General features: G+C 35.8%; 1 protein-coding gene across 2 annotated transcripts in view; it reads left to right on the top strand.

The window, feature by feature from the left end:
• gripap1 (GRIP1 associated protein 1) overlaps nucleotides 1-15,380 on the top strand; it is a 97,824-nt gene that overhangs the window by 33,576 nt on the left and 48,868 nt on the right. For both annotated transcript variants that reach the window (XM_056464034.1, XM_056464033.1), the window contains 6 exons: nucleotides 2,084-2,218; nucleotides 5,454-5,549; nucleotides 8,719-8,931; nucleotides 9,389-9,502; nucleotides 11,760-11,837; nucleotides 13,826-13,921. In XM_056464034.1, the coding sequence (XP_056320009.1) occupies nucleotides 2,084-2,218; nucleotides 5,454-5,549; nucleotides 8,719-8,931; nucleotides 9,389-9,502; nucleotides 11,760-11,837; nucleotides 13,826-13,921 (732 nt within the window). The remainder of the gene's footprint in view (nucleotides 1-2,083; nucleotides 2,219-5,453; nucleotides 5,550-8,718; nucleotides 8,932-9,388; nucleotides 9,503-11,759; nucleotides 11,838-13,825; nucleotides 13,922-15,380) is intronic.

Genomic DNA, 15,380 nt, shown 5'->3' with positions numbered 1-15,380 from the left:
AGTACTTCAGAAACTGCTGATCTACTGGGATTTTCACACACAACCATCTTTAGGGTTTACAGAGAATGGTCCAAAAAAGAGAAAATACTCGGTGAGCGGCAGTTCTGTGGGCGCAAATGCCTTGCTGATGCCAGAGGTCTAAGGAGAATGGCCAGACTGGTTCGAGTTGATAGAAAGGCAACAGGTACTCAAATAATCACTTGTTACAACCGAGGTATGCAGAAGAGCATCTCTGAATACACAACACTTCCAACCTTGAGGCAGATGGGCTACAGCTGCAGAAGACCACACCGGGTGCCACTCCTGTCAGCTAAGAACAGGAAACTGAGGCTAAAATTTGCACAGGTTCACCAAAATTAGACAATTGAATATTAGAAAAACGTTGCTTGGTCTGATGAGTCTCGATTTCTGCTGCGACATTCGGATGGTAGGGTCAGAATTTGGCGTCAACAACATGAAGGAAAGAATCCATCCTGCCTTGTATCGACGGTTCAGGCTGGTGGTGGTGTAGTAGTGTGGGGGATATTTTCTTGGCACACCTTGTGCTTATTATTACCAATTGAGCATCGTGTCAATGCCACAGCCTACCTGAGTATTGTTGCTGACCAAGTCCATCCCTTTATGACCACAGTGTCCCCGTCTTCTTATGGCTATTTCCAGCAGGATAACGCGCCATGTCATAAAGCGTGAATCATCTCAGACTGTTTTTTTTTTTTTAAAACATGACAATGAGTTCACTGTACTCAAATGGCCTCCACAGTCACCAGTTCTCAATCCAATAGAGCACCTTTGGGATGTGGTAAAACGGGAGATTCACATCATGGATATCATGTCAATATGGAGCAAAATATCTGAGGAATAGTTCCAGTATCTTTTTCAATCTACGTTCAAATTAAGGCAGTTCTGAAGGCAAGAGGGGGTCCAACCCGGTACTAGTGCCTAATAAAGTGGCTGATCAGTGTATATTTAGCACTTTCTCCAACTCTTACACTTTTGAGACTGAATTTTAGTAATAAACATGAAGCTTTGCAGCATTAAAATATAATTGAAAGCTAATGTTTATTCATGAGAAAATACATTTAGAGTACTATTTTGTTGTTATTGTTTAGATTTTGTCTTCAGAAATAAATATTTAAATTTCCAAAAATGAGCTATTAATTCAAAATTATGTGATTAAACTGGTTCGTTTATTGTGTAAGTGTGCATCGTTATTTGTTTATGTCAATGTTTTTATGTTGGTTGTTTGTCATTCATGCATAATTTAAAATTTCAGAGAATCATAATGTTTTTATTAATCTAAAAGGGATGAATGCAGTAATATCATTGTCAAAAAAGCATTCAAGACTGTATTTTCCTGTGTTGACTCAATAGAGTTCTTTAACTTGTCCAACAATGTGGTTTTAATTAAAAAAAGATTAAATTTTAAGGTTTCATTTAAATAATCATTCTTCAGGTCTAAACAGACTTTAAATGTGGAAATTGAATACACATTTTAAGATCAATTCGGCTAAATGTAAATATTTTTAATCCAATCTTGACTCATATTTCTTATTCTTATATCCAGAGTGACTTGTAATGCATTTCAGGAAGATTTACATTCATATGAATCCAATCTATTACCTATTTGTGAGCAACACCAATATATTAATCTTGAAATATGAATGATTTAATTTGCACATGAGGCTCATTTTAAGAACGCTACTAAGGCTAATTGGTTCAACCCTTATTTAGTTTTGGAAAAATCTTCCATAATTAATAAATTAATCTTTTTGTTTGTACTTGTGCCAGCCTGAATTAGTTTGTATATATCCACGCATGCATGCATGTGCACATATGTGTATTGCATCATGCATGAAGGTTTATTTTTAGCTTGAAAGCACTCAGGGGTACATTTAGATTGATGATGGATTTAACATTGTGCTGATCTGCACTTCTCTGCTGTTCTCTAGTGCTTTTCAAGCTTCTTAATAATTCTCCTTTTGTCTTCTGTTGGCATTTTTTTTTTCTCACTCATACACTGACCGAAGCAGACTTAATTCAGTTGATCTGGGTCTCTGAAACTCTCTCTGTGTGTTTTTCACAGATCCAAACAGTGAAGACTCAGGAACTGAATTTGCTGAGAGAGCAAAGTCTTGCGCTGAACGCAGAGCTTCAGCAGAGACGTACTGACCAGGAGAGCTTTCTAGCACAGAGAGATGATCTCAACTCACAGCTACAGGTATTTGATTCCTGCTGATTTTGATAGCAGCTTTCAATTATTTATACTTAAAGGGAAAGTTCACCCCAAAAATGAAAATTTACTCAGTAGTGGTTATAAATCTTCATGAGTTTTGTTCTTCTGTTAAACAGAAGATATTTAGAAGAAAGCTGAAAACCTGTTTGACTTCCATAGTAGGTAAAACAAATACGATAGAAGGAAATGGTTACACGTTTCCTGCATTTTTCTAAATATCTTCCTTATGCTGAGATCAGAATTTAGCCCCAATTTTGACTCACAGACAGGTTTTGAGAAAAATCGCCAACAAATGTCTAAAAACACAGGCAAATCGGTGCTCGTTCACGTGAGTAACAATCACAAAGTGTGAACTATCAAAGACGCTATCTGAGAGAATCGCAGATTAGTCGATGACACCAGTGAAATTCTTGGCATGCTAAATATCTGGACCTGCCAGCAAATCATAAAAAAAAATCATGCCATGTGAAGTGTGTTCTGATTGAAAATAACATCGGCGATTACCTATAGCTAATGAGAGAGCAGCATCCACTATTATGGGCATCTGCAGGCCAGCGGGAGGATGGTCTTTTTGGTTTGTTTGGACTCAAGAAATTGTGTCTGTTTGATGTGTCATCTGAGCAAAACCACAACTGTGTTAAAAAAGAACAAAAGTTTAAGAGAAATTGCTAATTCTTTTTAAAATTCAGGTGAGCAAAATAAGTACATTTTTAAACCCTGTTAAAGGCTTCTTTCTCATTATGTAATCAATAACAAGACATTACCTATGTATACCTTGTGTTGTTTCCATGTCACTTCTTGTGTGTGTTTGGTGGTGAGAGGTAGTTTGTGGACGAGACAAAGTTGTCTGCGATTCTTCCTATTAAGTCATGTAGAGTGAAACCCCCTGTCGCCGATCCATCTTGAAGTGTAAACACAGCAGTGACGGAACTCTAGCCCTGGGCTCCGTTCTTCGTACAGTTGAAATCAGAATTATTAGACCCCCTTTGAATTTTTTTTCTTTTTTAAATATTTCCCAAATTATTTTGAAAAGAGCAAAGAAATTTTCACAGTATGTCTGATAATATTTTTTTCTACTGGAGAAAGTCTTATTTGTTTTATTTTGGCTAGAATAAAAGCAGCTTTTAATTTTTTAAAAACTATTTTAGGGACAAAATTATTAGCCCCTTTAAGCAATTTTTTTCCCGATAGTCTACAGAACAACCCATCATTATACAATAAATTGCCTAATTACTCTAACCTGCCTAGTTAACCTAATTAACCTAGTTAAGCCTTTAAATGTCACTTTAAGCTGTAGAGAAGTGTCTTGAAAAATATCTAGTCAAATATTATTTACTGTCATCATGGCAAAGATAAAATAAATCAGTTATTAGAAATGAGTTATTAAAGCTATTGTTTAGAAATTTTTTGGAAAAAATCTTCTCTCCGTTTAACAAATTGGGGGAAAAAAAACAAACAAACAGGGGGCTAATAATTCAGGGGGGCTAATAATTCTGACTTCAACTGTACATGGATTACTCTATTAGCTGGATTTGGTTATTGACGATTTGACACAATCCAGGATAGTTTCGTTCTTCAAAACCTATCCTAGAGTTGTTGTCATAGCAACAGGTCTGGTAGCTCAAACGTGCTCTGGAGAAGGCTTATTTCATATAAACAGGATTAGATCAGGTCTTTTTTAATGCAAAGGTAATACAAAAAAGTATGTACCGAACGCTGATATTTTCTTACAGTAGTAGTTATATACACTTTCGAAAATAGTAAAAAAAAAGTCATAATAAAAAATATATAGTTCAGTTTAAAGTTTAAAAATAAAAATATATAAAAATAAAATTTAAACTGCACTCCGGAATAAAAGTACAAAAACTGTCACCGGGTGGTTTTCCCCAAGGAGTTCAAAGAGAACATTTATTAATCTGGACTTTTTAGATACTTTTTAGTTACTGTTTAAATGTACTGACCCTGCTTTAGTACAATGGGTGTATGATAGTAGACATGCACGATATTCGACTGTTTTACTTTTTTAAGGAATAATAATTTATGCATGCGCATGTTTTGACAGGTGATTTGATGCTTCGCTAAAGTTGCAGACACCTTTAATTTTGCATCAAAGAAGCATTTTGATATCAGTAATTTAAACAGCCAGTTATTCCTTATATGTCGATTAAGAAACTAGTCCTAGGCTACTTTAACAAAACATCCACTAAATGTAAAACTAAATAAATTGCTACATACTCTTGACACATGAAAGTGTAAAGCACGCAGCCCACAACAAATGTGGAAAGTTATTGTGTATCATATTTAACAAACCGTTTACTACTAGTTTTATGTAATCAGATGATTGATGTCATTGTGCTGCTGTGCTGTAAGCCAATCGCTGCATTGCTGATCATGAAATGTGAGTAAATGATAACCGAATTTCATTTTTGGGTGAACTTCCACTTTATTGATAAATGTTTTTATGATGTGCAAGCCAACATCGTCAAATGTGTTATTCATTTAGCAAAATAACAAATAGACATGTGTCGCAAAGCATTCAGTGTCTGATCTTGGTGCGATTTTTCAGCTTTGTATTCCTGAGTAAAATGCTGTATTTTATACATTATGATATGTGAATGGGATAGAAACTTTAGCAATAATATGAACCGAAATGAAAATACGGGCTGAAGCCAAAACTGGAAATTTTGGATGCACTTGGCCAAAAACCAAAATTGCTTTGTAATAATTATCTATAATTTTGTTATATATCATAATTTTTTAAGCATTTTTAAATCCAACACAATAACAAATTATGCTAATAAAAAACAACACACAGGACAATAAGATAACTACATTTTATTGACAGTAAAATTCAGAAATGTCCTGGCTGTGAATTACTGGCTTTTTTGGGCTCATTTTTTTGTTAATTATTTGTAATTTTTTGGTGGTCAAAATTTGGTTGCATCCCAATAGTCTCAAAATAATCAGACAAGTAAAATGTTTTAGATATTAAGAAAATAATTTTGTAAAAAACAAAAAACAAAAAAACATGTTTTGAACATTAATTTTTGTTTTGTGTAATTGAACATGTGTGTGTGTGTGTGTGTGTGTGTGCGCGCGCGCGCGTGTGTATTAAATGTTTACATTAATAATTACAGTTAATATGTGTAAGATTTATTTATTAAGTTACTCTCATTTGTGTTGTACATAAGAAAAAACAATTTGTCTTCTTACTAATCAGGAGTCAAATCGAGCAAACAGTCGACTTCTGGAGCAGCTCACTGAACTCGGTCTGGAGAAGGATAAGCTACAGCAAGATTTGGAGGAGGCCCGAAAGGTGATGACGCACACACAAAACCTTCTGATCCTTCTACGGTTCAGTCGGGTGAAAGTAGTTTGACGTTTTTGCTGCACTCATTATCTCCGTCTTCATTTAAGCTTCTTTAGTAAATCAAAGCAAAACTCTGCTCGTTCCCTGACCTTTTGACCATCGTAATGACTTTATTAATGTAAAAGCCACAATCGGATTTAGACACAAATGAGCTCTGAGATTCACCTCCGGAGTTCTTTTGTACGATTTTTATTTTTTCATTTTCCCCCTTCCTTTTAAAATCTGCTGCAATTAGGGCTGTGCAATATATCAGAATAATCGAAATATCACAAATGTAGATATCGCAGTGCTTGGTTTATGATTATTTAGTTATCTAACCCTGGTCTATAGTTCAAATTGACTACCCTTTCATTATGTTTGTGGCTGTTTTTTTCTGTAAAGTCTAGATCGGATACGCGGCCGCCTGGAAGTGCGATATGTACATCAATTATAGTATCATTTTTACGACACTGTATAACAATAATTAATATTTTTACAGTACTGTGACGGTTGGGGTGGGGGTAGGCGTTAAAAAAAACAATTTATTGGATAATTTAATAGATAGCATTAATATTTGGTACAACTACTGTTTTTACAATACTGTGACTGTTGGGATAAGGGTAGGGGTAGGCGTTGATAAAATACAATAAATGGTAAATTTAATAAAATTATAAATCTCGTTAACTTCCTGCAGCAACCATATCCAATATAGCAACAACCATTTTCACCCCATATGCATATTTTACGCGGCCGCCATTTTAAAACACGAAAGCGAGGCTGCCGTGGGAAGAAACACGGAATTATAGGATCAGCACTGTAAACATTGCAACAGCATGCTATGGACTATAAACCTCCTGCTGTTGCCGCGATTTCAAAGTGCAGATATGGTGTAAATATCACTTTAATATAATTCAGTTCAGTTTAATTTAAACAATTAAAAGCATATTAGGCATCAAACAAAATTACAATCTCTTTAAGAGTAATACGCATAAGTGCCCTCCTAGGCTTTAGTTCATGGCACCAGGTAAACACCATAGGCGCTTCCCTGCTTCAGCCTATGTAACACGGTGAGTAATAAAACAATGCAGTCCTCTGTAGCACACCCTTGTGTACTGAAATTTTAAAAACGTTGAGCCTGTTCTTAAACACAGCTGATTTGCTATAGTATTTACCAGTGCTCAACAGAAATGACTGTGATTTGCCGTGAATGTCATCAGTTCACCGCTCTGCACCGAGTGCAAACACAGATACATGAACACTGGAGCCGCGAAGATCCGTCGATTGCTTGTCTATGTTTGCACTTTGTAAACCAGGGGTGTCAGACTCAGATCCTGGAGAGCTGCAGCCCTGCACAGTTTAGTTCCAACTATGCTTTAACGCACTTACCTGCAGGTTTCAAACAAGCCTGAAGGACTCAATTTGTTTGATTAGGTGTGTTTAATTAGGGTTGGAACTAAACTGTGCAAAGCTCCGGCCCTGTGCGGTGGTGAAGTGGTGAAGTGCGGTGAACTGGTGACTTTCACCGCCAATCACAGTCATTTCAGTTGAGCACTGGTGAATACAATGGCAAATCAGCAGTGTTGCATTCAACAGTGCTTAAATGTTAGCGGGACATTGAAGTTTTTTTTAGTAGCGAAATTCAGTATCGTGACAGGCCTATATAGTGAAAGAATCAGTTCATAAACTTAAGTTTGATAAATGGTATGTAAAACGTGTGTTTGGGATAATGACGTTAGCTAACTAGTGCCATTTCCCTTAACTTAGCTGAAAATGAGGTCTGATATCCCTTTTTATTTTCACTTTCCATTCAGAACGGACATTCAAGTCACTCGGAAAGGGGTGAAATGATAAATTTGAGTCGATTTTTCTAAATTGATAAGATATACAGCCAGGTACACAACATTCCTGTGTGACTAAGGTGATACTTCAGGGTTTCTTCCCACCGCAGCCTCGATTTCGCTTTTAAAATGGCGGCTGCGTGAAATTGGTCTGTTGACTTTCATTACAATTACATTTTTTGATTGCAAAGCCGTGCATTCTTGATTGTTGGTGGTTTTCCCTTTTGGGAAAGGTAAAATGTGTAAAATTGTCGTTAAACTAAATAAAAATCGACATTATAGGGGCTGCAAAAGGTCCCTTATGAAATCAATATAAAAACGCATGCGGCATGACATCACTTTGCCAGCATTTAAACTAGTGTCTCTGCAACAAAGTAGAAGACAGAAGCAGCTTGAAGCAGAAAGCACGAGTATGTCTGCGGCCTGGAGGTATTATAAAGTTGATGACGACAACATTGCCATAGCAAACTGTGAGATATGTAAACTTAGGATTGCCTGCCGGGTATTTTAATTTAAAGAGCTATTTGTTTTTATATTAGATTTTTTTAGATTTACTGTTGCGTTCGAATATGGAGAATTGATGTAATTTATTACTTGATTGTTCAAGCTACCTCACAGACTATTAAAATAAGGTGTATTAAATAAAAAATAAGGAACATCCTGGATCTGTTTCTTTGCTCTTCTTTGTTTTTTTTTTGTTTGTTTTTTTTAAATGTATTATAGAAGTATCGGATCGGGTATCGGCAGATACTCAAAATCAACTGACATGGACTCTGACCTGAGGGCAAAAAAACAGATCGGGACATCCCTAACAAGAAGTCATGACTACATTTTGTCTTATTCATGTTTCAGCTACATCAAGTTTAACTTTAACATTTTTAGTCTGTTTGATTTGATATAAGTGGAGATGACTAGAAAGGTTAATGTGATTCAACTGAAATCCACTGGCTTGCATATTTCGGGACTTGTAGAGCTGCGCATTGATGGATTACTCTTCAGTGTTTGGACTCTCAGCAGTGTATATTAAACCACACTGAACTTAAACACTGAAAACAGGACTGTTCACAAACTGTTTCAATTCACTATAATCTTCTATGTGAAGCTGCTTTGACACAACCTACATTGTAAAAGCGCTATACAAATAAAGGTGAATTGAATTAAAATTAAAAAACTAAGGCAGCAAGATTTCTTTTTTTACAGTGTGATTGAATCTCGATAATGAAACCAACACCGTTTCATTTAAAACTAATTGCAGCACAGATCTGAAGAAAATTAAGTTTGCCCTTTTTTCTTTTCAGACTGCAGATAAACGTAAGGTCATGCTGGATGAACTGGCCATTGAGACGGCGCAGGAAAAGTCTCGGCACAAAGAGGAGCTCGGTAACGTGCGCTTACAGCATGAGAAGGAGGTGCTGAGTATCAGAGCTCGATACGAGAAGGAGCTTCGCGGCCTCCATGAAGAAAAGAACCGCATTGAAGAGGAGATTCGCTCTCAGCTACGAGACGAGAGGGTAAGAAACTTGCTGAACCAGTGACTAAAAGTTTGCGGGTTTACATTTAAAACGAAACACTTGCAGGGATAGTTCACCCAAAAATGGAAATGGACTCTTTATGTACTCACCCTTAAGTGGCTCCAAACATTTGAGCTTCTTTCTTCTGTTAAATCCAACAGCCTAAAACCTGTAACCATTGACTTTCATAGTAGAAAAAACAATGGAGGTCAATGGTTACAGGTTTCCAACATTTTTCAAAATATCTTCTTTTGTGATTAACAGAAGAAACTCAGAAAGGTTTGAAATTAGTAAAGAAAGAGTAAATGATAACAATGTTCGGTTTTGAGGGAACTATCCCTTTAACTTCAGGTTTCTCCTGATGGATTGTATCTGTATAAAATTTACTTTGGGGAAAAAATGATTTGCTAAATTTCTACTCTCATTTTTTTTTTTTATTATGTATTTTTTCCCTTAGGCACGTACCAAAGAGCTAGAAGGTCTTCAGCCATACGTAGAGGAGCTGAAAGCCCAGGTTCAGTCTATGGAGGGAACAAAGGGCTGGTTCGAGCGCAGACTCAAGGAAGCAGAGGTAATGTTTGTTTACTGTCCTTTCCTTTAGAGACGGAAACTTGTTTTGCTTCTGGGTACGTCAGTATCATTCTGACCACATGATGTCAGTGTTGCTTTTTGTCGTTACTGTTTCAGACTTTGAAATGCCAAGTGGACAAAAGAAGAACATTTATTTGTGGACTCACTGTTGTTTTGTTTTCTTTTGTTTTATTGATGAAAAAGAAAGCCTTTTTAGTGGATTTATGATGAATTCAGTATTTTTTTTATTTAAATTTTATTTTATTTTTGGATTTTAAACTTTAAAATGAACTTTGTCCAACTTGTTTAAAAACATAACTTTGATTTATATGAATAAATCAATATTTGTTTTTATTTATTTATTTATTTATTTATTTATTTATAATTACATTTATTCTTGTATTTGTTTATATTAATATTTATTTCTAATGTTTATTTTAAACTTTATTGTTCCAGATTTTGTGAAAAGTGTGAAAAGTAAATAACTGTAGCTGATTTAACGTTTTTATTATTATAACTTTGAAATGCAAAATGGTTAAATATTTTTATTATATATTTTGCTCTTATATTTTAAACTTAGGATTTTAAACTACCAAATGGTGTAACAAGAGCCTTTTAAAGGTTTCTTTTGCATTTCAGTTTCTTGTATATTTTACTTTTATTTATTTATTTACTTTCTAAATTTAATTTTTTGCTTCAAAAGTTACAAACTCTTGTAAATGGTAAAGAGAAGGACATTTTTAGTGTATTTACTTGACGTTTTAAAGAGCCCCTTTTATGCATTTAAAAAGGTCATGTTTTGTGGGTCTCCAACAACAGGCTGATATGCATGCAAGGTCAAAAAACACTTTCATTGTCTTATAATATGTATTTATTTTTACCTAATTATCCCAATGACTCCTACATGATTAGTTCAGCAAATAATTTGTTCTCAAACCCCTCCTTGGCACGATGCAAATCTGCGCTGATTGGTCCGATGACCCAGTTTATTGCGATTTGGTTGACTGCGTTCAGCGCAAGAAAGACAGAAATGCCCACCACGGCTTATCAACAATTTTGAAGTAAGCAGAGTGTGTGTGAGCTGAATGCAGGAGTGCATTAATGTCATGCAGTTAAACACCAGCATATTGCTCTATTCTTAACCATAAGTGAAAACAGTGACAAACATTCTGTATTAATCCACACAGTGGCAAAAGCTGAACTATTTTGAAACTTGACCACCGCACATGTAGGAACAGCTGACGGTGCCCTTAGCAATGACAAACGGCAGTGGATCGCGAGCCCACAAATGCATTTGAATCCGTAAACAAAGCGGCACGTGCTGCATTTTCATCCTGGTTTTAGATGCAATATGAGAATATAAAGAGTTAACCAGATATCGTACAAGCGGTTATGAGTAACAAAACACAATTAAATCGCACCTACTTACACTTGTGAAATGGAGGAAGAAACTGATCCATGAACTGTGCACTGTAAAGCTCTGACAAAGTCCCATACATCAATAGTCTTTTCTGATCCTTCCTTCCGATGAATCTCCCGTTGTAAGCGTGTAGATTGGTGAAGCGCTCGTCAGAAAAATGACGGGAACGTAGCACAAGGCTGGGGCTATAAGGCTGAGGTATTTTTGTAAAAATAAACTTCAGCCACTGATTCTTCACAGCCTCATCTTTAGGTAGGGGAAATGTGAGTTTCCCTCACACTACAGAGCACAGCGTCTTTCAGATTTAAGCCTTACACTGATATTTCCCTTCACTAAGAGCTGTGTTACACACTGCATGGAAGGTCATTTTCGAAAACCCATAAAAGGGGCTCTTTAATGTCTTTTATGTTTAACTTGTATATTTTAAACTGTAGACCTTTTATAAATTGGAATAAAGACAAGAGCACTTTACTAATTGTTATATTTTTTTTATTAAAATTTTCAGTTACTCGCCTTACTCGCTTAAAAAATTCTGTGGTCCATTTGTGTTGGGACAACTTGAATAAATTACGTTAACTTGTTAGTTAAATTGTTACAAATTAAAGTGGATTGAACATAAAACGGTCATGTTGTTGCAATAAAAACTCAAGAACTGTGTTGTTTCAGCTCATTTTAAATAAGTACAGCAAATGTCCCTTTTTTGGAATGTAAGTTCAACGGTAGCTGAATAGCTTTCACTTTCATATTTCAAGCTAAACAATGTTGCATTCATTTTAAAATGTCGTTTTTTTCTGTATGATTTATTGTTGCTGTTGTCATTTGTGTGTGTGGTGCACAGGAGACTATGGAAAAGAGCAAACTGGACCACGCGGAAGAGATCCAGCGGCTACAGAAAGATCACACTATCCAGCTGGAGGTACATTTGTTGTTGTTTTTGTGATGATAAAAACACATTTGATGTTTGACACTTAATGGATGAAATAAGAGTGGTTAAACTATATTTAGTAGATATTTCATTTTTGTGACATTTGCTGTCTTCATACATATTCAAGTCTCTGAAACAGTCAGATGTGAAGGCTTTATTCTGTCACGTCTCGTTGAGCTGATGGATGTTTGCTTGATGGAATTTTGCTTAATTAGCCGAAAAGACAATCTGAAATGCATGAAGCATATTTATCATCCGTTGGTGTTCAAAATCTCACAATGAGGTCATGAAAACGCATGTTCAGATCCCACAAAAATGACTTCGGTTTTCAAAAAAGTAGCATTTGATTGCATTTAATTTATGATTCTTTTGACTCGAACCACCAATAAAAGTCCTGGCTGTCTCTATGGTCAGTCCATCTCTGCTGTGACTTGATTTTATCCTCCATGATTTGATTGGATTGTGAAAAGGATATGATATAAACGTTTACATTTTTTTTCATGAACCATAGTTTCTTGGTAATGTCAGCACAAAAGAAAAGTTATTTCTGAAGTTTTGTTTTGATGAAAGGATTTGAGAACAGAATTGATATTCTTCAGAACTCGCTTTCTGCTGACATAACCAAGGGTGGAAATTGTTTTATTCAGGCTAAAACTTTTCAAAAGTTTTTATTCTTTTATGTTTTATTAAAAGTAGTTTTCAAACAAAACGCACGGTATCCATCAAACTGGTCAGAGAGGGACAGATTCTTCTGCTTTGTTAATGATTAAATAAACCTTAAAATAACTAACGAGTATAAACATAAATTTAAAGTACACTACCTGACAAAAGTCTTGTTGCTTATCCAAGTTTTAGGAACAACAAATAGTAACTTGACTTCTAGTTGATCATTTGGTATCAGAAGAGGCTTATATGAAAGGCAAAGGCCTCAAGATTACGCTTATTTTACCAAAACAAAAAAATATGATCATGGCTTGATTTTTAATTATTTAATTAGGACAGAAAGGTGCTTAATATCTGTTGATACTGCTCCTTGACTATAAGAAACTTTGCAAGTACATGTCAACTTACACTAACCCATGGTTTCCGCTACATTCATTCTTCCATGGCAGGGCGCCACGCCAAAATTTATCCCACCACGGCTACATTACAGCTTCTCATTCAACACATTCAGTCGTGGTTTTTTTATATCGAGTGGTAATCGCACAAAAGCGTATTAAAAGGTAAGTGAATTATACCAGCACAAACTTTTTTGTAACAGTAGTAGTGCTGTGCGTTATTTGTTTACCTTTTAAGGTTACGTGCTGACTGACTGACAGGTGCGTGAGGCCAGCAAACACGACGTATAGCCGTTTCACTTTACTTCAGGGCGCATTAATACCGCTCTGTAGGTCTATTGGACCATTGGAGACATTCATAAATATTCCTTGCTAATCAAATAAATGTTGGAGATGTACTTGTTACATAAACGCACTAAATTGCACTTCAGCAGCATTTATTTGAGAGCGCAAAAGAAGATCTGCACTTGAGCAGTGTATGTTTGAGGGGGCGTGCAAGAAGTTTTGTGCATGAGCAGCGGAAATCGGCGCGCAGAGATTTGCATGCTCGTAGGCTATTACATAAATGCAAATGCGATCTTGTAATACTGCGCTCACGACATTTGTCATTGAAATAACGCCACAGGTAGTTGGTAGATCTGTGTAAAAAAGGCCTTCCGCCACAGCTGGAAAAAATCCTAGAGGAAACACTGTAACCCAAACCCCAACCTAACAGTCTGCTTATAATCTAATAAGAATTAATTGGCACGTAGAGGCAATGTAACTTAATTTAACAAACAGACCATCAAAATAAAGTGTGACCAAAAACTTTATACATAATGTGCATTAAACAAGTGTATAATGGTTTATTCTGTCCAGAGTGTATCCATTTTATCCTTGCATTTCGACTGAATGACTTAAAGAACACGTTTTGTTTCTCAGGCTAAAGCTGCAGAGGTGGATGCAGTCAAACAGCAGGTGACCGAGATGGAGAAAGAGAGAGAAGATCTCAACAACACAATCGGCAAACTCAAACAGGTGCGTGAGCTGAACAGACTCTTCTTTAGTCTCTTTCCCAGCAGCTCCGCCAGAGCGTTTGTTCTTCTGCGTGATGAGAAGCATGTGTTTTTAAGATGCTAAATGCGGCACGACTCAGATGGAGGATAATATGGGGGTGTGATCGCCGGAGCTCAGCAGTAATTTCAGATGTGACTCAAGAATGATGCGTGACTCGACAGTAGGATGAGATTGTTCTTCCGAAAGCATCTGGTGCCAGCAGCTCATCAGGGATGTTTCGTTTTCAGAGTTGTGATATTGGTGTTTCCTGGTCTCATCGGAGTATTTTTAGGATGATTTATTATGACTTTCTCTTTGCTGTGGTTTTATTTGTGTCGTAAATGTTTTTTTTTTTGTATACAGTTTGTTACAATTTAATAAGTTGTCTAGGGAGAGTAAACGTAACATTTGTAATATTAGATTATTGCTGCAGGAAATGGATGGAAATAAACAAAGGACACAATCTTTACAATTAATTTGTTAATTCATTTCTGATATTTAGGATTTAGATTTAATGTAAATAGAGCAATGTAAACATTGTAAACTAAGCTTAATGTAGTGTAAAAACATTGTGAACCATCAATATCTGTGCAGTGTCCATTAATATAAAAAGCTTATCAGACGTATAGGTAATGAAGTAATATAAATGATGTTTAGTTTTATACAGTATATTTATCTTTTAAAAATAGCTTACATTAGCAAATTAAACACAAGATGTCCCTACTGGGTAAAAGGAGCATGTCTCTCAGACACTTTTAGAGGCTGTCATTCATTTATTCTCACCGTAATCAAGGTCTTGATCTCTTGTTAATTCTCATAGCATCCATGCGGGATAAAAGAACGGCATCTGAACTTCGTCTTTCGTGAAATGGTGTTGCCGTTTAATGTCGGACTCATTCAAAGTAGCGTCATTGCGAAAAAAAAATTATGAATGCATGCTACACTTCTGACTGTACTGTGTGTTTTCTTTTTCTTATAATGTACAGAGTTTTGAGGTAAGGGACGTTTTCATTTACCATCCACTGACAGTCTGACAGGCTCATTCAGTTCATCAAACTCTGTCTTTCAAAATCTAAACGAAAGCGGAATAAAACATTCTCCTTATAAAGCCAGCGTATCAGCACACTGCTACATTGAAAACATATGATTTGATTCACATCTTCTGATTGGTTCTCAGGACATATCAGCTTTTTCTGTCAAAGGCAAGTGGCGTTAAGAGGCTTTTGCCAACATACTGTTATTTCTGAATAGGCTGACCCTGGGATTTAGATGATTTGAGCAAAAATATTTGTTGAACATTTTGAAGTATGTGCCTAAAGCATTCACTCAATGTCATTAGCTCATTTTTGGCGGAAGTGGCATTAAGCTGTTTTTGCATCTGAACTCTTATTCAGAATTGATGTTGACAAAAAGTGCAGGAAATTTAGAGTTAAAAATCAAA

Source organism: Danio aesculapii, chromosome 8 (assembly GCF_903798145.1).
Source record: "Danio aesculapii chromosome 8, fDanAes4.1, whole genome shotgun sequence".
In the NCBI taxonomy this organism is placed as follows: Eukaryota; Metazoa; Chordata; class Actinopteri; order Cypriniformes; family Danionidae; genus Danio; species Danio aesculapii.
The sequence above is the reverse complement of the archived record's forward strand: the minus strand, read 5'-3'. Positions and strand labels throughout refer to the sequence as shown.